The sequence below is a fragment of the Ustilaginoidea virens genome, chromosome 5 (genome assembly GCF_000687475.1).
Source record: "Ustilaginoidea virens chromosome 5, complete sequence".
NCBI lineage: Eukaryota > Fungi > Ascomycota > Sordariomycetes > Hypocreales > Clavicipitaceae > Ustilaginoidea > Ustilaginoidea virens.
In genome coordinates this window covers 4610760-4634614 of record NC_057320.1, presented here as the reverse complement: position 1 = coordinate 4634614, position 23855 = coordinate 4610760, and the positions used below count along the sequence as shown (strand labels likewise).

The 23855-nt window shown below is 58.0% G+C and overlaps 10 protein-coding genes across 10 annotated transcripts; 5 read left to right on the top strand and 5 right to left on the bottom strand.

Annotated features, from left to right (window-relative positions):
* Positions 1–275: 275 nt before the first annotated feature.
* Positions 276–1967, bottom strand: UV8b_06966 (uncharacterized protein; the record flags this gene model as incomplete). The annotated part of the gene is made up of 3 exons (XM_043144463.1): positions 276–764; positions 874–1770; positions 1890–1967. 3 exons carry the CDS (start codon positions 1965–1967, stop codon positions 276–278), a joined length of 1464 nt encoding a protein of 487 aa, XP_043000398.1.
* Positions 1968–2828: 861 nt separating this feature from the next.
* Positions 2829–3342, bottom strand: UV8b_06965 (uncharacterized protein; the record flags this gene model as incomplete). Its single annotated transcript, XM_043144462.1, has 2 exons — positions 2829–2939; positions 3070–3342. 2 exons carry the CDS (start codon positions 3340–3342, stop codon positions 2829–2831), a joined length of 384 nt encoding a protein of 127 aa, XP_043000397.1.
* Positions 3343–3932: 590 nt separating this feature from the next.
* On the top strand, positions 3933–5452 carry UV8b_06964 (uncharacterized protein; the record flags this gene model as incomplete). Its single annotated transcript, XM_043144461.1, has 3 exons — positions 3933–4019; positions 4113–4552; positions 4696–5452. 3 exons carry the CDS (start codon positions 3933–3935, stop codon positions 5450–5452), a joined length of 1284 nt encoding a protein of 427 aa, XP_043000396.1.
* A 413-nt stretch (positions 5453–5865) lies between these two features.
* On the bottom strand, positions 5866–7026 carry UV8b_06963 (uncharacterized protein; the record flags this gene model as incomplete). Its single annotated transcript, XM_043144460.1, has 2 exons — positions 5866–6769; positions 6854–7026. 2 exons carry the CDS (start codon positions 7024–7026, stop codon positions 5866–5868), a joined length of 1077 nt encoding a protein of 358 aa, XP_043000395.1.
* A 566-nt stretch (positions 7027–7592) lies between these two features.
* On the bottom strand, positions 7593–9276 carry UV8b_06962 (uncharacterized protein; the record flags this gene model as incomplete). Its single annotated transcript, XM_043144459.1, has 3 exons — positions 7593–8422; positions 8507–8637; positions 8717–9276. 3 exons carry the CDS (start codon positions 9274–9276, stop codon positions 7593–7595), a joined length of 1521 nt encoding a protein of 506 aa, XP_043000394.1.
* A 1008-nt stretch (positions 9277–10284) lies between these two features.
* UV8b_06961 (uncharacterized protein) lies at positions 10285–10774 on the top strand (the record flags this gene model as incomplete). The annotated part of the gene is made up of 2 exons (XM_043144458.1): positions 10285–10339; positions 10419–10774. The coding sequence occupies 2 exons, from the start codon at positions 10285–10287 to the stop codon at positions 10772–10774; spliced, it is 411 nt and encodes a 136-aa protein (XP_043000393.1).
* A 1595-nt stretch (positions 10775–12369) lies between these two features.
* On the bottom strand, positions 12370–15214 carry UV8b_06960 (uncharacterized protein; the record flags this gene model as incomplete). The annotated part of the gene is made up of 2 exons (XM_043144457.1): positions 12370–14492; positions 14707–15214. The coding sequence occupies 2 exons, from the start codon at positions 15212–15214 to the stop codon at positions 12370–12372; spliced, it is 2631 nt and encodes an 876-aa protein (XP_043000392.1).
* Positions 15215–18725: 3511 nt separating this feature from the next.
* On the top strand, positions 18726–19091 carry UV8b_06959 (uncharacterized protein; the record flags this gene model as incomplete). Its single annotated transcript, XM_043144456.1, has 1 exon — positions 18726–19091. One exon carries the CDS (start codon positions 18726–18728, stop codon positions 19089–19091), a length of 366 nt encoding a protein of 121 aa, XP_043000391.1.
* Positions 19092–19735: 644 nt separating this feature from the next.
* On the top strand, positions 19736–20008 carry UV8b_06958 (uncharacterized protein; the record flags this gene model as incomplete). Its single annotated transcript, XM_043144455.1, has 1 exon — positions 19736–20008. The coding sequence occupies one exon, from the start codon at positions 19736–19738 to the stop codon at positions 20006–20008; it is 273 nt and encodes a 90-aa protein (XP_043000390.1).
* Positions 20009–20795: 787 nt separating this feature from the next.
* On the top strand, positions 20796–22070 carry UV8b_06957 (uncharacterized protein; the record flags this gene model as incomplete). The annotated part of the gene is made up of 1 exon (XM_043144454.1): positions 20796–22070. The coding sequence occupies one exon, from the start codon at positions 20796–20798 to the stop codon at positions 22068–22070; it is 1275 nt and encodes a 424-aa protein (XP_043000389.1).
* Between the last annotated feature and the right edge of the window lie 1785 nt (positions 22071–23855).

Here is a 23855-nt window from a genome sequence, read left to right as displayed (position 1 = left end):
CATTTACCCTCCTCCCACTACAAATATATATATATATATATATATATATATATATACAACAAGGCCCTTGGCAACATGCGCTAAAAAAAAATCTATTGTACAACAATCACGGCTCTTTATACAATGACATGCATCCTTTCTCGAGGACAAGAACGAAAACAACAAATGAAACTCGGCCAAAGCAACCCTCCCAGCGCAATCGGCGTATTGGCCTGGGTGGTTCCACCAGGCCAAATTCATTCCCCCCTGTTCCGATTTTGATTTTTGGATTCTGTTCAACTCTTGCCCTTGTATTTCCTTTCAAACTCTTCTCTCTCCTGCTGCTTACGCGTGTCCTCCAGCTTACGGATCAGCTCTCTGCGCTTCTGCTCAGCCTTTTCCTGCTGAGTGGCGCCCTGAGCACCGGTGTAGTTGGCGAGATGCTCGGAGAAACCTTTGCGCACCTCGTCGAGGTGGTTGTTGAGGCGGTCGCGGAGGGGTTGACGGGGCGCTTCGTACGAGGCTTGCGTGGCCGTGGCGGCGGCGGCGGCGGCGGAGGAGGAGGGGGTTTCCACGCGGGGATGGGGGGAGAGGCCGACTTTGCTGCGGACCGTGGGGTTGTTCAAGACGATGGAGGTGACGAGCGTGGATGCGCCGAGAGCGACCGTCATGAGGTTGACGCCGGCGGAGAGGAAGGAGGTGCCGATGAAGCCGACGAAGCCGAAGACGTACGTCAGTTTCTGGAGCATCTTTTTCTGCGCCTCGGGGGTGTACTTGGAGTTGACCTAATTTGAAAGACTCGGATTAGTTTTGTCTGCCAGAAGGGAAATAGGTAGGAAAGAAAAAAAATCCTGGCAAAAAAAAAAAAAGGGGGGGGGGGGGGGCTTGGCCTACACTCAGTGCAGCAACCATCAGGGCGGTGCCGGCGGCCGGAAGAATAAAGTAAGGGTCCGTTGCGGTCAGGTCCGTAAACCACAGGTAGCCGGCGCTCTCCAGGGCCGGCACAGGAACATTGGCCATGCTGCTGACGATGCGGAACAGGCCAAAGGTGAAGGGGATCTGGCCAAAGGACCACAGCATGCCCAAGTTGCTCACGCCGTACTCGGCCTTGAGCTTCTTGTTGACGAACTGGCCCCGTTGGCGCATCGCCATGTCGCCCTTCATCAGGCCCTGCTGGACCATCTTCATGGCCTCCTGGGCCCGGGGGTCCTTGCGCATCGTCTGCATCACGCCGTTGAACCGCAGGCTCCGGACCTGGGGGTACAGCATGGCGCACCGCAGCAGCACGGCCGTGAGCATGATGGAGGCGCCCCATCCGAGGCCGGTGTGGACGTGAAGGTGCTCCAGGCACCACTGCATGGCCGACGTGGGGCCCCAGCCGTACTCGAGCCCCAGGGCCTTGAGGTAGCCGATGCCCTCGGGCATGCTGGCAACGTCCGCGGCGGCGCCGTCGGCCATCGCGTCGGGCACGGGAGAGACGTCGGGTTCGGGCGCGGGCGTCGAGGCCGGCGGCTCGAGGGGAGGAGGAGGCGCGGGGGCCGCGTGCTCGGCGAGGGGGTCCTGGGCCGGGCTGCGAGCAGCAGCGTCTGGTGCTGGCGCCGCCTCGCCGTCCCCCGCCGTCTTCTTCTTGCCGTAGCCCCAGAGGGAGAGCTGCCGGGCCGAGGCGGCGCCGCTGCCGAGGGTCACCGTCGTCCCGGCGGCGCTGCGCGCCAGCAGGACCGGCGAGCTGCCGCGTCGCACCGAGCTGAGGTTCCGGCCGAGCCGTCGCAGCAGCGCGGGCGTGGGGGGGTTCTGGCGGCGTCACGTTTGGCGAGCGTCAGCTACGGCGGGAGCCGTTTTCCACAAACCACAAGACGAAAGCAAAGCACGGGAGCAAAGGGGGAACCACGCCGTCAAAACGTCTTACATACAGCACCGCGTCCGCCGGGGGCTTGTCCCCGCAGCCCGAGGGAGGGGACGGACCGAACGATTGCTCGGCTGGGAAGCATGGCGGCGCTGGGGTGTTGCGAATCGAAGAGAACGGGCAGCTCGACCAAGCAGCGCGCGACGGGGTCACCTTGTTCACGGGCTTTTGCTGGTCGATCTTTTTTTTTTTTTTTTTTTTTTTTTTTTTTTTTTTTTTTTTGGTAGTTTGGGGGTCTTGGGCTTCCGGAAAATCATCGGTCGGCGGGTGCTGTTGCTCCTGGTAGGATCGGAAAGTCAGGTTGTTATCGATAACGGGTCGACATTGGCAGGGGAATGGATGCCTGCAGGGGCGAGGAGTGTGCGTGGCTCGGATGGCAAACGCGGTTTTAGGGAGCAACGAGTGTTTTATTTACGTTGCCGGCTAGATGCAGCCGGCTAGATGCATCTGGCTGAGATGCGGCAAGCAGCAAGGTAGTGTTGACCGGGCGCTTCTGACCAAGCTTGTTTAAAGAGCCGTCTGCTGCGTCATGCCCTTGCATGTGGATGCATTCCCAAAACTCCCAACACCAGAAGCTCTCTCTTGCACGAGGAAACGCCTAGTTTCCCAGACCTCGCAAGAGTCGCTCGTAAGAGTCCCTCGCAAGATCCCTCGTGGCAGCCCTTGTGGCGGTCCCCGAAAATCCGGCCAAATGACGAGTCTTGGTGTAACGCTGTGCCTGGTCGATATATACATGCAGCATTTCATGACACAACATCTAACCACCGCAAAGACTGCCGTAAAAAGCATCCTCAACCGCCCTTTCCGAAATGCCGTCCGCCACAGAGATGATCGGATCGCAAGTCCAGCTCGACCACATGGCCAATTATCCAAGTACGCCGTAACGATGCTCTCGCGCCTCCGGCAGCCGCCCGGAACAGATTGCTGCCACGTGTAGGCTCCGCCCCTACTCCAGGCTCGCTAGGTCATCCAATGACGGTCCGGGGTTCCGGCGTCGCTCGCGAACTTCAATTCCCGGTCCGACAGCATGTGCCCGCCTCCGCGACAGCGGGAACACCTAAGAATCGGCAGGGTTAGCGAACCATGACGCCGGATTTCCGGGCACACCTCTGCGCCACGATGGATGGACGAGCGAGGGACGGTCGGATGATTGCGTTCCCATCGACACAGCGGCGCCGGAGCGTTACCTTGGTCCCTCCCCAGCCTAATCGAAAGGCGGCTTCATGAGCAAACAGCTCGCCGAATCCGAGCATCATGCCGTTGATGAACGGAAGCAAGAGGTTGATGGCCGCGCCTCTTAATAACGACCACAAGGTAGGCGGTCTGTACAGGATGACGGGGGAGCCGGTGGAGGGGGGCGACGCAGAGGGATTATCCTCGCCGGGGGAGTATTGCTCGCTGTCCGAATGCATGGTGATGCCGGACTCGGTGAGGCTGCTCGACGGGTCGTCCGAGGCCATTGCGCGCTGTGGCCTTTTGCCTCTGACGGCACTGGGGTTTGGCTCGCTGTTGGGCGTCGTGGTCGGCGCGGTTGGCAGCTGTGCGGGCGCGACAGGGTTGAGGAATTTCAGAATGCAGGACGGTCAGGCGTTTTGGACGGGGGTCGGCAATGGGAAGCTCAGACGCCGGAGCACAAAGGCCCTGGGAGGTTTGTCGCCGGCTGCCGACGCTAATGTACTGAAGCAGGGCCGGGCGGGTCGACGTGTTAGGTAATCGATTCACGCCTGCAGGCTGCGTGTGGTGGGTGGGATTGTGGCGCGGCGCGAGCTCCCTTTCAACTGAGGCAGCCCCGTGGCGAGGGGCTCCCCGCTGCGCTGTGGCTTTAAAGCTGTTCGTATCCATCATCAACCTGTCGAGCGTTCACCGTCATCCTGCGCACACCGTCGCCTCCAACTCCCATCAGCCGCTGCCATCAGCCATTCTACAGCAAGCGATACCTGCGCCATAACTGCAACCGGGGTCTCTGTCGTCTCCCCCTTGCAACGAGCTTGCACATCCTGCCGGGACCCGCGCCAGCTGCCCCACGTTCTGGTCCCTGGCGAGCTTCACCATGGCTGACCACGTCGGCCCCAGCACTTCCGGTCGAGACGAGCTGGTGCAGCAGTTTCTTGCTATGTGCAACACGACGCCGCAACAGGTACGTCTCAGCTTGCTCAAATTGGGGGGTGGGCGGGTGGGGGGGGTGTTCTTTTGACCTGCAAGCATCATTCTCACACGGTCCCGTCCGTAGGCAGCACAATACCTCGGCGCCAATCAGTGGGACCTTGAGGCGGCCTGCAACGCCTACTTCCTGGACGATGATGAAGAAAAGGTGCAAGCCGGAGCCGGCACCCCCCATCCAGAGCGCGAGCCCGAATACACCGGGCCTCGGACCCTCGACGGTCGCCCCGCCCCTCAGGCAGCTTCCTCCAGCCGGTCCCGCGGCGGCCCTCCAAAGGCAAAGGCGCAGCCCAAGAGAAAGGGCGTTGCCACACTAGGGTCCCTCGGCGGAGGGCACCAGCACCACGACGACGACGGCGACGACGACGACAATTCCGGCGAGGCCGACGACGGCGACGGCCGCGGCAACCTCTTTGCGGGCGGCGAGAAATCCGGCCTGGCGGTCCAGGACCCTAATCAGGACGCAGCGCCAAGGACCATCATCAGCGACATCGTGGCCAAGGCGAAAGAGTGCGGTTTTTTCTTTCCTTTTTATTCCCCCCCCCCCCCCCCCCCCGCCAACTGGGCCACGCACGCACTAGCTTGCCCCCGGGGCGGGGGGGGAGAAAGACCACGCGTCATCGGAAAAGTTTCCAGCTGACGAGACTGTGCAGAAACTCCTCCCGTCCAGACCCGAGCTCCGCTGCCCCAGGCCCCTCGGCACCATCACGCTTCCGCGGCGCTGGAGTCGTCCTCGGCGGCGAAGGCGTCGAGTCCCGCACCATTCCCGACCTCTCGGGGGGGCCCTATGGGTCCAGCGCAGAGCTTCAGGAGCGAGTGCTGCACATATGGCTCGACGGATTCAGCATCGACGACGGCGAGCTGCGGCGCTTCGACGACCCGGCCAACCAGGCGGATCTGCAAATGATCCGCTCCGGCCGCGCCCCCCTGCACCTTATGAACGTGCAGCACGACCAGCCCGTCGACGTCAAGCTGCACCAGCACGACACGCCGTACAAACCCCCTCCTAAAAAGTACAAGCCTTTCTCCGGTGCCGGCCAGCGCCTCGGCAGCCCCGTGCCTGGGCCCGGCGCCGCGAGCCCAGCTCCGCCGCCCGGAGCCGTCCCCGCGCCCTCGGCCGCGCCCTCGGCTGCGTCCTCTGCACGAGGACCAGCCGCCGACTCTTCGCTGCCCACCGTCCTGATCAGAATCCAGTTGCCGGACGGTACGCGGCTTCCCGCTCGCTTCAACGCCACCGAGACGGTAGGCGACGTTTACGATTTCGTTCTGGGCGCGTCGCCAGACACGAGGAGCAGGTCGTGGGTACTGGCCACCACGTTCCCCAACAAAGAGCACGCCGACAAGGGCTTAGCCCTGGCAGAGGTGCCAGAGTTCAAGAAGGGGGGAACCGCTGTTGTCAAGTGGACATAGATTCAACAGTTTGTACAGATACGAGCCCGTCGTTTGTTTTTTTTTTTTTTCCCTTTTTTTTCCTTCTTTTTTTCCCTTTTTTCTTCCTTCTTTTTTTCTTTCCGCATGAGGTATCAAATGGTAAGGCTATCAAAGGAACAAAGGTCATCATCACAAGACTTAATATTTTTTAAACCGACAATCAAAAGAGATGCTTTTTTTTTAGCGTAGGACACTAGCCACTATACGTTTTGTCAAGTCGACAGAATCGTCGCATTGTGGTATGTTTATACTCTCCCAGTCCGCGTACATGCAAAAAAAAAAACCAAAGTGGTATCATCGCTCCGTTACGCCGAAAGGAAAAGTGAAGATGCCTGCACCTCCCATGGTCTAGCAGGAAGAAAGAAAGGAAGACTCCCCCGGGGGCCACAAACTCACGCCGCGGTAGCCGGCACCGCGGAGGTGGCTGAAGGCGGCGGTGCCGGCCCGTCAAGAAATTTAAAATGCTCAATGGCAATTTGGCAGTTCAGCATGGCAGCGTTGAATCGAGCTTCGCCAGGTGGCAAGACGACCATGAGGTACGTGTTGGTGGTGAATTTCAGTATAAACAGATTGAATCGCATGCCTGCTTTATGCTCCATGCGGATGAACTGCTCGGCATTTCTTGGCGTGCCGGTGAAGCGAGAAATGCTCTGCTTGAAATGCTTCATGATGTTGGACATGCGCTCAAGTCTGTCCTCGGTGGGGTTTCGACGTCCCTCGGGCGAGGTCCAGGACGATACTGCTAGGAACGATGTCCGCTCGAAAAGAAGGAGTTCTTCTGCCTCGATGGCTAAGCCCAGGTTGGCCAGGTTTCTCTCAATGACGGCCAAGTTGGGGACCAGGTCGTGGATAATCGATGCCCAGGCTTTGTACAAGCTCTGATCCCATATCGACGTCGCAAACGGCGTCAACTCCATGGCACTGGCGTCTCCACCAAACGAGTTGACGTACTCGGTCGTCTTTTGCTTGACCGTCCGTACGCGTTCTTCGTATACGGACTCGCGAGCGGAAGGGACGACGAGGTCCATCTTGTGGATGAGAAAGTAGATCTTGGCCGCTGGCGAGTATTGCAGCAGAGCGGACAGGATAGAGACGTAGGTGGCGAGGTCACGGTCCACATCGCGCGATTCAATGTCAAACACGTAAATCAACACCCCGACGTTGGAGAAGACATGGATCCGTTGTTGGGAGAGGTAGTTCTCCATAAAAGCTTCCTGGCCTCCGCAGTCCCAGAGGTTGAGTGTCAGGTTCCCGAGAAACTTGACATGGGAAAGGTCGATGTCGATGGTGGCGCCGCTGCCGAGGGAGGAAACTGTCAGCCGGTACGGGGGGAGGGCACAAGGGGGGGCGATAGATGAAAGGCAAACAAGGGGTGCTCACAGCCGTCTGGTATCTCGAGCAATGTAGTTACTGAAAATGATGCTTCTCATGCTGGACTTGCCCGATCCGGACTTACCCATGAGCAGGACCTTCTTCTTCTTGGGCTTCTTCACCTCGCTGCGGACCTCTGAGGTGCCCGTCTCAACCGGGGTTTGGTCTGGATGCGATGCCATCGTCAGGATTGAGAAGCGGTCGGATTGATTTGTTGGAAGCAGTAGAATAGATTGCGAGTTGGGAAAGCAGGTGGCAGAACGAGGAGAGGGACATCGACAACGTGGGTGAGGTTAGCTCGACATCAGCCTGGGCGGTGAGGCTGTAAGTGGGGCTGCCGTCGGTATCCGGGAACTGATATCACAACTGCCAACATGCTTATTCTGCACGAAATGTGGAACAGATGTCACAGATGTCCTTGTTCGATCAAGTGGCATTCTTTGGACCAACTTCGGGAGCTCGTAAAAGGGGACGAGCGACCAAGTTCAGCCGTGGGCAGCTACTGGGCACGTTGACATTGGGCATTGAGGGTTGCGACCACTGGCGGTGACGACGGAAGGAACGAGTCTCGGGCCAGAAGAAGTGGGGGGACTCGCTGCATCGGCCCATCCAACTCCATGCAGAGACCTCTCACGAGAACACAGGGCTCCTCTAGCAAACACACACAAAATTCATTCCTATCTAGGGCCTCGGACGCTTACAAGCCATGATACACCCTTGCCGGCCGCATGGGCTAGGTTGTGTTCCATTACTCTTTAACGGCCACTCTTGCCTTCTCTTCATCCTCCGCTTCTCCGAGGACTTTGTCTGACGAAACCGGGCTATTCACACCCGCAACCCTGTTTTCGAAATCCCTACCACGCCGTTCGGGGCCGACCATGGTGGTGACGATGATGCCAACCGCAATAATGGCAGTCGCCACGCCCATGACAGGGCCATACGCTTCGACGCGGTGGCCGTTGGACAGTCGCACAAACGTCTTCTCCGATATGGCGTTGACAATCTGGGCGGATGGGGAGGAGATCATGTTGCCAATCTGGTACGTCACACCAGGGAAGGTGGATCGAAAGGCAACCGGGGACAGCTCGTTGAGGTGGATGGGGATGACGCCCCACGCGCCTTGAACAAAGAACTGCATGAAGAAACCGGTAGCGCTCAGAGCGCGCTCACCTTGGGGCAAGATCCAAGCCGGGATCAAGGCAGCCGACACCAAGGACGAGGCTATGATGGTCCTGCGTCTGCCCACGAACTGCGACGCGTAGCCGATAATGGTGCCGCCAACGCAAGCACCCGCCTTCATCAGGATGGAGGCTCTCGAGGCGCCGTCGTTGTTGAGCTCCTTTTGCGTGAGCATAAAGGTCGTGTATGAGTCTTGCGAGGTGTGGGAGTAATAGTTGAACCACGTCATGAGAATGATGCAGTAGACGCACATTTTCCATTCTTGCGCGAGCATCATCCTTGTCTCGCGCCAGAAAGCACCGGGGCTGCCATGTTGCTTTCCCTCCTTCTTGGCGTCCAAGAACTGTTGCGATTCGGGGAACAAGATGCGGATGATGCCGATTCCGATGGAAAACCCGGCTGCGTTGGGGGGCACGCATGTCAGCCGGACGGGAACTCGGGACTGCTCTCGCGCTGCAGCTCACGCCTTTTGCCAAGACTTACCGGCGGCCCAGAACACAGTCTTCCAGGTGTCGGTCCCTCCACCGACGCCAAGATTGGCGCAAGCCGCCAAGACATAGCCAAAGGAATAGCCTTGCTGCAAGATGCCCGACATCAAGCCACGAGCGTTTGGTCTGGCCCATGGGGAGTTAGTGCCGCTCCCTTGAGAATCATGTTGGGCAACTGCTTCATCAAGCTCTCGTCAACACTTACGGGCACTGCTCGAGAGCCATGGCGATGGCGTTGCCGTACACTCCTCCCATGAACAGGCCGAACAAACTTCGCACGGCCAAAAACTGGGAAAAGGTGTGACTATAGATGGTTGCGATCTGGAGAAGCCCGAGGATGATCATGTTGGCAACCATGGGCCACTTGCGGCCCCATTTGTCGCCCGCAAGGCCAAAACAGGCGGCGCCAATGGATCGAAGCAGCAGCGTGAGAGTGATGGCGGTGGTGATGTCGGTTTTGGAGCGACCATAGTACTTGGCCAGCTTGGCAGTCTGGATGGAGAGGGCATGGAAGTCGAAGGCGTCGGCCGTCCAGGAGAAGAAGCCGACCAAGAAGAACAGCCAGTTCTTGGCAGACAGCTGCGCAAGCAGGCTGATGGGGTTGACGAAGCGGTCAGGGTCTTTCCATTTGCAGCGCGTCTCCCCGTATTCGTTGGATATGACGACACGCTGTCGCCAGATGAAAAGGTCGCGGAAGGACTGTCTGGCAGTGGGAACGATGCCTCGGGCCAAGTCATCAGCCGGCTCTTCGCCTCTAGGCGCCATGTTTTGATTCCCTGCTGGATGGAACGGCGGTGGGGGGGCAGGCAAGACAGAAACCGGAAAAGGGAGACCGACAGGCAGGAGCAACGAAACTGCCGAGGACGAAAAGCCTGCGGCTCTCCTGCTTTGGGCGGGATCAGACGATGATGAGATGGGCTGGCGGCGCGACGCAAGTCTACGTACGACACAGGCATTGGGCGAGTAATCGCGGACAGGGCCGGGGCCGGGGCAGGACTGGGGAGTATATATAGGTAAAGTTGACACGACGAGACGAACGGGCTAGATGGCTACAGACGTACGGAGTACATGTGGGGGAATCTGGGGAACTGGGCGAGCGCCATGAGGCTGATGCAAACAGATTTTACCTTTTGCTGCAAGAATCTTTGTTCCGAGGCCTGCTTCCTACTTCCCGAGGGGCTGAAGATGATCAGCCCGCCAACCGGAAAGCCACGTATCCAGCCTTGCTTTTTTTTGTCTTTCTTTTCTTGTCTTTCTTTTTTTTTTTTCCCCGTCTTTTTCCGTATTTTTCCGTATTTTTCTGTCTATTTCCGTCTTTTTTTCTTTTTTTTTTTTTTTCCTTTTTTCCCTTTTTTTCTCCAATACTCGGCTTGACGCCAGACCGAGCTTACCACACCGTGACAAGCTCGCAAATAAACTCGACGCGAACCTCGCTGCAGTATGAATGTGGTGATGGAGCCTGTGATGGACCGAGACCGAGGCTTGGTTCAGTTCACGACTCGACGTGGCTATTGCTCTAACCTTTTTGAGAGAAAGCAAGTCGGACGGGGGCGGCCTGGGAGCCAAGACGCTATTTGTCAAGTGGGTAGATATGGTCTATGAAGTCTCGGCCTCGCGTCAGCCCATGACCGTCGCTAGCCTGATGCTAGCCTGATGCTAGAATAGAGCTAGGCTAAAGCTAGCCAACTGCTAGCTGGGAAGTGTGCGCAAGGGCAATGCAGGCAAAGCCTGCAACCCCCCATGGCTGACACCCCCGCACACAACCCGCATACAATGCGAGCGGGGCGTCGGAATACGGCGGACGGGGTTCCTTTTCCCCATCGACGTCGTTCGTGTTGGGCATCATATGACTGGGAAAAAAAAAAAAAAAAAAAAAAAAAAAAAAGGGCTCTTGCTTGAAAATCAAGAGTCCTCGACCCTAGCCGCGCGGACTGCGTCTATCCCCAACCTTGTCAACGCTGCTGGGGTCGAGGACCCCGTCCGCGGCATTCCTAGCTGGAGGTGGAGGGAGCGAAAGCGGGAAAAACAGAGAAAACTCGGAGCCCCCAACTGCCTTCGTTTTCCACGAGGCGAGTCTTCTCCGCGGGCCTGTCGCGTGGGAAGGAAGCATCATCTGGCGCCCAAGGGATTCCCGGCCCGAGTCAGTTGCGTGCAGCAAGAAGGCGTGGATACATACGTCTGGTTCGAGTCTCCTCCAAGGCGTCAGCCATGCCGGCCTGCTGGGGCATGCCGACGAACCCACCGTGAAAATGCCTGGCACTAACTACATGTAGCTAGCCTGCAGCTTCCCAAGTGGGGCCGACTGCTAAAAAGACCGGGGCCCAGATGCGCTATTCACCGAGCCGGAATAACCTCCCTCGTGGCTGTCGAGCCGTGGCAGGGCAGGTCATGCATGACCAGCAACGACGTGGCTGGCGACCCCCAGCGGTCCTTGCTTTCGGTGTCATCCGCCCCCCTACCCCTGTCCCTTGGGGCTACAATTACCGGCCTCGGGCAGAATCACCCCCAGCTGTCGAAAGGAACGCTGAATCGTCAATGCCAATTGCTTGGTGCGCTCGCGCTGGCGCGTTCAGAGGCCCCAGCCTTGTCCCCGGCGGGTCGAGCCCTGGCCCGGAGCGCGCACAGTGCGGGGGCCCCAGCACGTACCAGGCCGCAGGTCCAGGCCCAGACCAGACTCAAGCCATCGAATAAATAAACCAAGGTACATGTACATACCTTGGGCCAGCACGTACTACTCCTAGGTAGGTTAGGTTAGGTACCTAGGTAGTTGAAATGCCCTGCAGAAGGAATAGCCGCCGAGGCCAAAAACCCCCGCTTTGCCGGCCAAGCTGCCAGGCATCAACCGAAGCAACTGAAGCCGCCCTAGCATCAAGCCTGCAGGTGCCGCGCCAGCAATCGTCACCGGCTCTCGACTGTTGTCGACTCCCGAGCGGGAAGCATAGGCCTGCGCTGTCGCATCCGGCCGCGCCTACCAGACGCGCACCCAGACGCCGCGCGGAATGTACAACGTATCCAGCGCTTGCTGCATACAGCAAGTACCTTGGTTGACACAGCATGCAGTTGGATCAAAGTTGACGCTTATCCGTGCTCGGCAACCAGGCCATGTGCCCAACAAGACTTGCCTGATGGGCCGATGGCTGGCACTAGCATCAAGCTATTGACATAACATACATACCTTACCTTGCCTTCCCTTGCCTTGCCTTGCCCTACCTAACTTAACCTACTGCACCAATCGGCTAGCAGGCCACGCTAGTAAACTCCTAGCGTCCGGGCATGCATACATGCACAGGTACTCCGTACGTGCCGGGCTGAAATCGAAACACCATCCCATGCCATGTGTGCTGTCGACGTCCCCGCGGCCCCTCGTTGGCCGTGTCCCCCGTACTTCCCCGGCAACGGCACAAAATAAATACCCGGGCGTGGGGGGTACCCGGGCGGGGTTGGCGTCGAAGCGCCGCGGCTAAAATAAACTTTGTTTGGTTTTTGACCGCTGCTTTCCTCGTACGCGGAGACGTGGTAAACTCACGGTCATCGCGGGCCGACGTAAAACGGGCTTGACTTCAGGGCCAGCAGCCTCCAACCTCCGCCGCAAAGGGGCATTGAATTGATCAACTGGTGTTCGAGGTGCACGACGAGTGAATCGGCATCGGGTCGTACCTTTGTGCGTGCCAAACGCAAGGCTGCAGCAATGCATTACAAAGACTTGGTCTGCTTGTGCTATGCGACGCGCCCAACGATACTACGCGACATGGCTCAGCTGGCAAATGTCCAGAAACAAATCCCCTGCCCTTCGCAACCTGGCAAACATTCCGGCAAAATCACCGCAGGATAGATAAACCAAAGGGAGGGACACGACTCTCACGGAAATTGCCCCTTTTCCGGCCCGAAATACCCCCTCGCCGGAATCGCCAGCCATCCCACCTGCCTGCCGTCCATGCCACCCGTGCTGACCGTGTTCCCCCACCACCTCAAGCTCTTGGCATGGTAGCCCACGGCAAAGAACATGACCAGGGCGGCCAGCGCGACGCCCGCGGTCAAGGCGGCCGACAGCACGTAGTTGTACTTGGACCACCACGCCAGGCGGTGCCGAGGCAGCCAGTGCATAAAGACAAATGACAGGATGAAGCCGGGCGTCTTGTACGCCAGGTTGGAGGGGGCCCAGTGCTGGATGCCCTGGATCACGAGCACCGGGTTCAGCCACATGAGCGAGGCTACCAGCCGGAACAGCGTCCCGTCGAGCCAGGCAAAGCGCGCCGGAGACAGCCTCCTGCGCAGCCTCTCCCGCGCCGAGGGGAGGTACCGGGGGCCGAGGCCCTGGCCGGCCAGGAAGACCACGGCAACGGCCGCGCCCATGAGAAAACACCACTTGAACAGCGGGTAGACGGAGTCGAACATGCGCCCCGAGCCCATCAGCCCCCACATCAGAGAGTTGGAGTACAGCGGAGCGCCGTCGTTGGCGCACGTAAAACGGCTCGGCTGGTCCGGCGTGCACAGGCCCTCCACCTTGTCGAGGATCAGGTTCTGCGTGGCCACGGCGACGAAGCACGTCGCGACAATCGTGCCCACCTGGCTGCGAAACACGGCCCGCGGCGCAATCTTGCAGTAGTGCGCCATCTTCTGGTCCTGCACGTAGTTGTCCCCGTAGCCCGCAAGCGCCCAGGAACCCAGCGTCTGCCCAAACAGGAAGGCGTTGGGGTTGCTGGGCAGCAGGAAGCCTGTCATGATCTGCATCAGGGACCCCAGGCCCAGGTTGGTGCCCGTCGTGGCGGACAGGAAGGACAGGGGGACCGCGAAGACGAGGTTGACGCCAATGATGAGGAAGATGAGCCACACGGGGACGTCGACGGGATAAATCTCGGTCCAGATGACCGACACCACGACGGCGCCGGCAAAGATGGCAAGGAACCACCAGTCGGGCACCTCCTTGTACTTTGCCATTTCCCGGTTGTGCACATCCATGGCGTCCTCGTAGTTGCCTTTTCCGTACCGGAGGCCTTTGTAGAAATCGACGTAGGCTCGGCCAATCGTCCTCCACTGGTTGACCATGATGTACAGGAAATACACGGGGTAAAAGGCAAAGTTGGCGCCCACCGTCAGGACGTAGCCTGCCGAGTAGTACGGCGGCGAGTACTGCTGGTACTTGCCAATGTCGAGCTTGTTCTTGACGACAATCTTTTGCACCACGTACGGCTTGCCGTCGTTGGCAAACGCCGAAGAGGAGTTGATGGGAAGGTAGCCCGTGTTGTACATGTTGGAGTAGAATATGCCCAGGATGATGAAGCCACCCAGGACGCTGCCGACATACATGGTGCAGGTGCTGAAGAACGGCTGCGCAAGAGCGGCGTAGGAGCTCGTGGCCACGTTCCAGTCAAACGTCGTGACGGGGTTGAGCAAGCCCAGCCCCATGTTGGAGCCGGTCAGGACGGCCAGCAGAAAGTTGTCGGGGGCGATCCACGTCATCCAGTTGAACTGGGATAGAGCCGTGAAGAGGAATCCGGGAAGCCAGTAGTAGAAGAACATGGCTGTGGCAGCCACAAAGAAGAACCTGTATCGGGAAATGGTCCAGCCGTTGATCCTCTCCCGCGGCTCGGGCTTGGTGAGGGCCCTGTTCAGGGCGATGACGGGCATGAGCGTCGGCCAGAGCGCCTTGACGGGATACACGCTGAAGCGGCGGAGGTAGCCTGCCAAGCCCATGCCCATGAGCTGCACAAAGAGCGTGAGCATGAGCTGGTAGCCAAAGTCGATAAAGTCGAGGCCGTAGTAGACGGGCGAGCGTTGGACCAAGATCATGCCGTAGCTGTTGGTGGTGTAGATGGCAATGTTGAAGGTGATGGTGGCAAACATTTGCTCCTTGAAAGTCCAGGGGCCCGGGTTAAGCGAGTGCCTGACACCAAAGGCATGGAAGCCCCAGTCTGGCAGAAGGGCGTGGAGGAGTTTGCCGCAGGGGTAAAGAAGGATTTGAATGACAGAGTTGCCGAGGCCTTGACAAGGCGTTAGTGTTGGCTTGACGGATGGCGTGGAACATGCGCATGTCAGACTGTCTGTCTGGCTAAAGGTTCTGTACAGGACAATCGCAGCCAGAGCTTTTGGCAGATGCCATTCAGGACAAACAACGCACGTGTCCGAGGGAAATGGGGAAAAAAAACAAAATGTCATTTTTGCCATTGAAGCCCACTTTGGCTGGAGAGGACGTACTGATACCGGGGAAGCGGCTGTTGAAGAAGGTGGACGTGAATGTCCCGATAATGGCCCAACAAATTCCCAAAAAGTATGCTCTAAGCGTCTCGATCGGTACTTGAGCATCATCAACGGGGCTCGCCACGGCTCTCACGGCCGGATACGGAGACGACCACTTCATCATGGTGGCGTCGACACGAAGATCTCGGCCATAGTGCTCGCCGTAGGTCTTGGGGCCCAGGAGGAGCTTGTGCATACGCTGGCGCATGTCGGAGGGAAAGTTCCAGTCGTCCGAATGGAACTTGAGGGCCTCGGTTATGATTGCAACGGCCTCCTCTTCGGGCATGCTGTTGATCTTGGAGAGGATAAAGTCCTCTTCCCCGTTGGGGGCGAGGATCTCGAGCATTTCGTGGGGAATCTGGTCGCCATACTGCTGCGAGTCGGCGCAAGTCTTTCCGCCGTGATGAGAGGCCGAGGCTACGGATTCAAGGGGTGATTTCACGGCATCTGTCGTTGGTGATGCCATGGGGAAGGGCCATCTATCTCTACGCTCTTCATGAGCCAGAAACGACAACGGCCACGAGGAGAAAAGGGTTGCAAACCGCAATGAGGATCTGCACTCTCAAAGAGGGGAACGGAGAGAGAACCGGAGAGAGAACCGGAGAGAACCGGGAGAGGCAGGTCCAAAGCATTTCAGGCAGGCGCGACCTTGGGGTGCCCTCACTTACATACCTCCTCGCAGGCAGACCATCAGATGACCAGGGCAAGTGGTAATGTAGTAGCACAACCCCGCATACGGAGCAGAGGCACTGGATTAAGAAAGGCTCAGGATTGTCCAGGCACAGGCTGCCGCGGTGCAAACAAGGTTCCAGCCAAGCTGGCTAGACCTCGTTTTCTGGAAGTCGGAGCAGACTTGGCCATGCTCTCGAGCCTCGAGCGGCAAGTCACTACAACAAGTCACCATCGCCGCGGTCCGTACTAATTCTAGCGGATGGATTAGTGTTGATGAATGCTGTCATGCGTCCCAGCCGTGCCCCTTGCTTCCTCGATTACCGACTCGATTACCGACTCGATTACTCGAATACCTACAAAATGCGGGGAAATAACAAGGTTCGGTACCTCGGCTTCGCGCCGGTAAAGTTAGATTCCCGCCGGCATGCCAATGGGGAGCAAACCAGAAAGCGGTGGCTTGGCCTTGATGCTCCGACTACTCCGTACTTGACGGCCCATTTTACACCCAAGTGACTTTCGAGCCGCACGCACGGGGATACCCGCGAGGGAACGACAAAAACCCCGCGACTGGTTTCTTCGTCTGCTTCCTGCCGAATCGGTCGGGCGGGCGATTCCCGGGGGAAAGCCCGCGATGTGCTGCCATTCGATTATACTAGGGCTGGCGATGCGCTTGCGCTTTCGTTGCATGGAATCCAGGGGCTGGGTGGGCGGCCTGAAAAGTCATGATGCCTGCGATTGCGAAAAAGACCTGGGGCAACCAACGTGCGGGTACGAGTTGCGAGTTACGTTTTTTGACCGAGGGCCATTGCATCAAGTCTTGCCGCTTTGCACCTTTTGACGAGGCTACATGGCAGTTGGATGGTAACGGGCAGTCGACGAGACAAGCTTTGCAACCAGGTCGCGGACTTTGAAAGGTATATTGACACGAAGAAGCAAGCCGTCAAGGTCGCTGCCTGTTCCAGCAATGACCCTGGCGATACCCCAGAGTCAGCAGTCCGCACTACGTTGTACCCGTGGTAATTGGGGAGAGGAAGAGCGTAGCTTCTTCCCGCTTTGCACCTTCACCGGGCTGGTGTATAAGGGAGAAGGTTTTGAGGAAATGAAATTCCAACCCACGAAAGAGAGGGTGGTGAGTGAGGTTCTGCCATGACAAGGCGGTGAAATTCTGCCTAGAGCATGTTCCTGAAGCCAGATTCCAAATCTACACCATATGGAGTACCCTGGCTGAATCGTCAATGCTTGAATTGCTGCCAACTTGCCCTAGTGCATGCAATGCAGCAGCTAGCACAGACTTGCGGCCACATATTGTCACCGAATCATCATGGCTACGTGCAATGAAACGAGATTGAGGCCTTTCTATCTGTCTCTTTTCTTTTGCGAACAGAGCACGGATAGCGGCAGCGGAACGGCCCAGATCGTATACCGATAATCTTGAAACTTTTACCGACTGTTGATGCTTATTTGCCTGCCGGCTCTCCAGTCTCTTTACATACTGTTGTTGCCGCCCGCTGCACCACGGTAGACGCCCTCCCGGCGGTTACAGGAGGGGGCGTGCACCAGAACCAGACCTCATGCAGGCGCTGGTCATACGGTACCTTACGTAATGGCTCCCAGCGTCCATCACTACCACCCTACCAGAGGCCGCCCACCAGAACAACGACCAACAACGACCAACGACGACCAACAACGCTGCCTGCACAGTTCGTTGGCCACATGCAGCAGACAAGACTTTTGAACTCACCCCCTGGTTCCGCCGGCGGCTACTGTAGTTGGGACTTGGCAGCCGTCCACAGACATTGGACGCCTGGCATCATGCATGCGTCTGGTTACGCCGCCATACGGCAGCTGGCCCACCAGGGACGAGACGCCGTGTCACTCGGCGCACAGTCTGCTCGCGCAACCAAGCGAAACACGCAAAAGGCCAAAAGGCCAAAAGGCCAAAAGGCCAAAAGGCCAAAAGGCCAAAAGGCCAAAACGCGCAAACAACAAAATGTCCCCTCCACGGCCTGTGGCAGGCAGGCAGGCAGGCAGGCAGGCAGGCAGGCAGCCATGAACGGGTTGCACAATCTGACCCTGTACGGAGTGCTGTACGGAATACATCCAGCTCACCATTTGAACGGTGATTCAGTTTGCTTTAGAGTGTGGTGTCGCGCGTGCCCTTTTCCATCGGGGAGACACCACGCCATTGGCCGCTGGGTCGAGGTTGAAACCTGGGGCGGTTTCAGTGGGGCTTGGCACAGGGACCCCAGCGCCAGAACGCCAGAACCAGACGCCTCGCAGGTCGTCCGATTTCAGGCATGTTGACCTGTCATTTGCCTCCCAACTGCGGGGGAACGACCCGCCTGCTCGACAGTTGGGAGGTTGGGACTCGAAACACATTGACGCCAGCAAGAGGAACAAGTCAATGTCTGGCAGCTGGCAGCTGGCAGCTGGCAGCTGTTGGATGACTGACAACACCTGCAGACGCGTGACGGCGGCGAATTCCTATTGCCCGGTGTGCGCGTTATCCAAATGAGCTTCAATGTGCAACCAACAAACAGATTTGGTGCGTGGTGCAACCGACGGACGGAAAACATGAAAGCTGATCATGACGCAAGTCCAAGTGTGGCCAGGAACCTGATGTCATGTATTGGCGGAGCCGGGGGACTTGTCGTGCCGTTGACAACCAGCGGGCGGAAACGCGCACAACCCGGCGAAAAAATTACAACACATGAACCCTGCATGCTGGCGAGACTTGGCTGATCCGAGTCTTTTAGGTCTCGAGGAAAAGAAAAGGAAAAAGCTGGATCCAAGGGCCAAACCATGCAGGGTATTGGTGGCACCGTCCAAACGGCAGCATCAAACAGCAGCATCAAACAGCAGCATCAAACAGCAGCATCAAACAGCTCCAGGAAACAGCCATCTCGGCGACAAGGAGCACGAGTTGCACCCAGAAACCGCAAGCCATGTCAATGGTCTTGGGATTATGAAACCTCTGCACATCCTGGTATACTCGTGACTCGAAAGGCTGTTGCCTCAGCGTCTCATCAGACAGCCACTCTTACTCCTGACGAGTGCTTCAGTTGACAATAGTAGGCTTGGGCTTGGGCTGGTGTTTTAGCGCGACGGGCAAGAGCAAGAAGGCAAGAAACAAGGCAGCAGCCTCCATCGCCGGCGGTTCGATTGTTTCCAGATGGCGTGCGGAGGAGCAGGCACAGAGACACACGCGACACACGCCGAGCGAGCGCCGAGTGCGTACTGCGGAGCCCGGACGTAGTTGGCGCGTGATGGATGCAGCTCAATTTGTCGGCGCATCTTGAAACGAAATGGAAGTGGTGGCTGGCTGGTGGAGATTCCCACGGCGGTCGGGAGAGGCTGGCGCACCGGTATGCATCAAGGGCCAACATGACCATGACTGGTGCTTTGGCGCTTTGATTGGCGGCCCGCACTGCGCCATGCCCTCGGAAATGAATCAGCGCGCGGATGGGCCATGGGCCACCGAGTCGGCCGCCCCTGTTCATGTTGAACGCTTCTTTCGGGCAGCGACTGGGACCCCAGCGAGCGTCGGACGGACAAAGAAGAGGACGGAGAATGAGCCCGCCAAGACGCAACAGATGCAACAGACACAGCAGACACAGCAGACAGAGCAGACGCAACAGACGCAACAGAGCAACAGAATACCCTTACTTTGATTTGTCGACTGGTGAACAAGCGGTCCTTGGTCCGACAGACTGGCTCTGCGCAGTTCAGCACGGCAACGCCCAACCATCTGCTGATGGCGATGAATCGATGATGCATGTCGTGTGCAGACCTGCTCTCGCCCCCTTGACCTGGTTGGATCTGATCTGCTTGTGTCGACAAGCCTGACAAGCTACTGGCTGCTTTCGCACGCATCTCGATTCCCTGCGCTGCGTCTGGCTCGGCACCGGCACCGACCTGCCAGGAACCTGCACAAAGACCCCCGGGCCAAAAAAAAAAAAAAAAAAAAAAAAAAAAAAAAAAAAAAAAAAAAAACATGCATTGCATATTGCATGCCTGTTCCTGGCGGGAATTTGCAAGAACGACTGGGACGGACCAGGGATGTCTACCGCCAGGGGGTTAGACAAGGTCAAGCAGAGCTAAAGCCACCTTGATGTCTCTTTGGCCAATGGCAGCCCGCCCGTCCGCCACGCAAGGTCTGCCGGTCTGCCTCTGGGCGTGAGGCTCTGAAACCCGCACGCATGCCATCGTGACTATGTATCACGACGGGAGCCTGGGGACAAGCCACCACCCCCACTGCGCCTCGAAACGAGTGGCCAGGATGCGCCGGCGCCGCCTTGGCCTCCATTCCCCTTGCATGTCGAGTCGTCGAGTCGTCGAGTTGTCGAGTCGTCGTCGAGTCGCCCAAGGGTCCGAGGGCCGCCGAATCGTCACTGGAATGCCGTGCCGTGCCCACGCCATGCCCTGCTATGAAAGGGCTCCCGCCGGCCGAGAACCAATGACTCTCGACGACAACGACGCCCTTGCTCCTGACCCTGCTGCCTCTGTCACGCCTGCCACGCCTGCCACGCCGCTCACGCCTGTCACGCCTGTCACTCCTGTCACTAGCTTGACCGATATGAACTGTTGAACAAACCCCCTTCAACCACCACCACGGTCCAAGGCACACCACGGCAAACCAACGGCACACCAACGTCCAGCCATGGCATGCCACTCCCGGGAATGCATAGCCGCCCAAGGTATAAGACGGTCTGCAGTTCCCCAGCCTCACGCACATCTGTCTTGCCATGCCGAGACAAACATTCCGTCTTTTCAGTCCCGCTTTCCTGCTTGTCTTCAAAAGACAACTTCCGTTCCCTCCTTTCTTGACCATCTTTCTCCTGCCAAGGCTAGACCTTGTTTGCTTCAGTAGACGACTCCCTTCAAACTTCTCTGGCTAGAATTTGAAAGGGTCACAACCCGGCGACGAAACTGTGGTACAGACTCGCCCCTTTTCCCGTATGTTAACCTCCTTGACCCCCCAGGGGGCCCCCTTCTCCAACACCCGTCATAAGAAGCAGAGCAAACGCTTTCTGGTTGATGCCTGCCGAACCCAACGTTTGCTATCAATCTTGGGAAACCTCTCATCTTTCCCAAAGGTGAAAACATGAGATCTGAATAGCTGCTGACAATATCGACTGGCTCGGGTCAGGTTTACTTTATTTACTTTTTTTCTCTCTTATTCCTTTATTTTGTCTCTTTTTGCTTCATATACCCCCCCTTTTTTTTCTTTAGAGAAGAAGGCACAGAAAAAAAAAACCCCCCGCCTTTCGTGGAATAGATTCTGGCAACATTCTACGCAGCAACTTTGGAATCTTCCGTCCGGCACGGTCTAGGTTTTCATCACAATGCTGACCAGGACGTTGGCACTCACCAGCATGGCTGCCTATGCCAGTGCTCACATGTTGCTGGCCAACCCCGCTCCGTACGACAAGTCCAAGCTCACCAACGGCCCGCTGCTGGACAACGGAAGCGACTTCCCCTGCAAGGTCGGCAAGGTGACGTACTCGGCCGAGGGCGCCAGCAACGTCTACCCCCAGGGGAGCTCGCAGAAGCTCGAGTTCACGGGCTCGGCGGTCCACGGCGGCGGATCCTGCCAGCTCTCCGTCACGACCGACCTCAAGCCGAACAAGAACTCGGTCTGGAAGGTCATCAAGTCGATCCACGGCGGGTGTCCCGCCAAGAACACGCCGGGCAACCTGGGGGACAACCCCAGCTCCAAGGACCCCTTCACCTACGACTTTACCATTCCCAAGGAGATGGCCGCCGGCAACTACACGCTCGCCTGGACGTGGTTCAACAGGATCGGGAACCGGGAGATGTACATGAACTGCGCTCCCCTGACCGTCACGGGGTCGGGCGGCTCCTCGTCCTTTCTCAACACGCTGCCCGACATGTTTGTCGCCAACGTCAACAACGGCTGCACCACCGTCGAGGGCTCCGACGTCATATTCCCCAACCCGGGCAAGGACGTCGACAGCTTTGGGGGGGCCGCCATGGATGCTTTCAAAGGGGCGCGGTTTACCGGCAACTGCCAAAAGCCGGCTGCCGGCGGCGGCGGCGGCGGTAGCGGAAGCGGTAGCGGAAGCGGTAGCGGTGGGGGTAGCGGCGGCGGCTCTCCCCCCGCTTCGCCCCCAGCTTCTTCCGCTGCCGCCTCTCCCACGATTCCTGGCGGAGTCTTTATCACCCAGAGCCAGCCCGCCGAGACGCAGCCCGCACCGACGACGCCCGCGGCCGTTCCCACCGGCGGCAACACGCCTCCGCCGTCCGGTTCCAACGGCACCACGCCTCCGCCGTCTGGTTCCGACGGCAACACGCCTCCGCCATCCAGTTCCAACGGCAACACGCCTCCGCCGTCTGGTTCCAACGGCAACACGCCCCCGCCGTCTGGTTCCAACGGCAACACGCCCCCGCCGTCCGGCAGCTCGGGCGCCTTCCCAGCCGGCACCGCATGCTCGCCGGAAGGCCAGTGGAACTGCGTCGGCGGCACCGCCTTCCAGCGCTGCGCCAGCGGCCAGTGGTCTGCCGCCCAGCCCGTCGCCCACGGCACGAGCTGCTCCCCCGGACAGGCCAGCGAGCTCAAGCTGGCGCTCGCTTCCAAGCGCAGCCGCCGCGCGCGCCGCGCGCGCCGCGCCCTGCGCTTCGTTGCGTGATGGCCGCGTGATGGCCGCGTGATGCCCAGGCCAAGTTGATGAATGATGGTGATCAACGGAAGATGGGTGGGTGGGTGAGGGGGCTGGGCTGCTGGCTGCAAGGGCGCAGGTGGAGGGTCTGATTCGGAGCGTCTGCCTCGGCTGTACATAGTGGTGCTGTGGATACCCAGCTTGTCTGAAGGAGCATGACGAAGAGCGCTCTTGGTGACGCGTCTTGGTGGTGTCTTGACAAAAATATGACTTGAGGAAGTAGCGTAACTTGAAGCAGGGCATTCTGCTGAAGTGCGTCCTAGTGAAGCGTCTTGAGGAAGTAGCATCTTGGTAAAGGGCGTCTTGATAAGGGCATGTCTTGGTGGAGTCTGTCTTGATAAGTGCATGTCTTGGTAGAGTCTGTCTTGATAAATGGCATGTCTTGGTAACGTCCGTCTTGAGGAAGTAGCATGTCTTGGTAAAGTCCGTCTTGATAAAGGACATATCTCGCTAAAGGGCATGGCGTGACGCCTTGAAGAAGAGCACCCTCGATAAAGAGCACTGCGAACGGCGTCCGTCGCACTAAAAGAATACATCTCGGTAAAGAGCATGGCCTGCCATCTTCACGAAGAGGACTCTTGATCAAGCGCGCTTTGATCAAGTGCGTCTCGATGACCAGCACGCCTCCGTACCAGCCAGCCCGGACCGCGCGCCTCGGCAAACCACCCGCGTGAGCCATCCCGCCAGACTCGTCTAGCGCCGGGCCGCCCCTGGTTTGCCCTTGCCTTTGCCTTTGCCTTTGCCTCTGCCTCTGCCATTGAAGACTGGAGGCCTGCGGTCGACGTGCGGAATCAACCAACAAGAGAACATGTATCCAAGAACAAAGAAATAGCAAGGACGGACGAAAGAGGGAACGAAAGAAGCAAGCAAGCAAGCAGGCAGGCAGGCAGGCAAGAATAGACGAACATGGGGGAAAAGAATTGCTGCAGGTTCTTCTAGCGGCGGCATTCTTTACTCACAAGACTCACAAACAGACTCGTATTCATAGACTACATTCATGGACTACATTCAGACTACATTCATGACTACATTCAGACTACATTCAGACTACATTCGTTGACTACATCTGTAGACTACATTCAGACTACATTCAGACTACATTCGTAGACTACATCTGTAGACTACATTCAGACTGCATTCAGACTACATCAACTCACATCACAACTCACCACACCTCAAACGCACCTCAAACACACCTCAAACACTCTTCACAACTCACTTCGCACTCGGCTGCACAGCTGCGCCGCCATCATCACTCCTCAATACTCTAATCTGTCCGTCCGTCCACGACAGTCGGCTAAAATACAAATTCCCGCCTCGCCCGCGGCATACACATACAAACCGGACTTGTAGAATAATGTGACAGGCGCCAAGGGCAAGAGAAGAAAAGTAAAAAGGAAAAGGGGGTTTGAAAAAAAAAGGAAAAGGCAAAAAAATCCACGAGGCCAGGCGCGACAACAACAACATGCATAGACCCAGCCACGTGATGGCCATGGCCACGAGGCAAGTCCAAAAAATGAATCATGGGCAGCATGGGCAGCATGCTGTCGAGGTGTGGCCCTGCAAACAAGAGAACAAAAAGACAACACACGTGCACTCGGGATGCTGGTTGCTGCTGCGTCCGCTTGACCATCCTCTCGGGTTCCCATCCCGGGTTCCAATCCCGGATTTCCATCCCGGATTCCCATCTCGGATTCCCATCTCGGATGCCGTCGCGGAATGCCAACGGGATCCCGTCGGTCAGAAAGGTTCCAA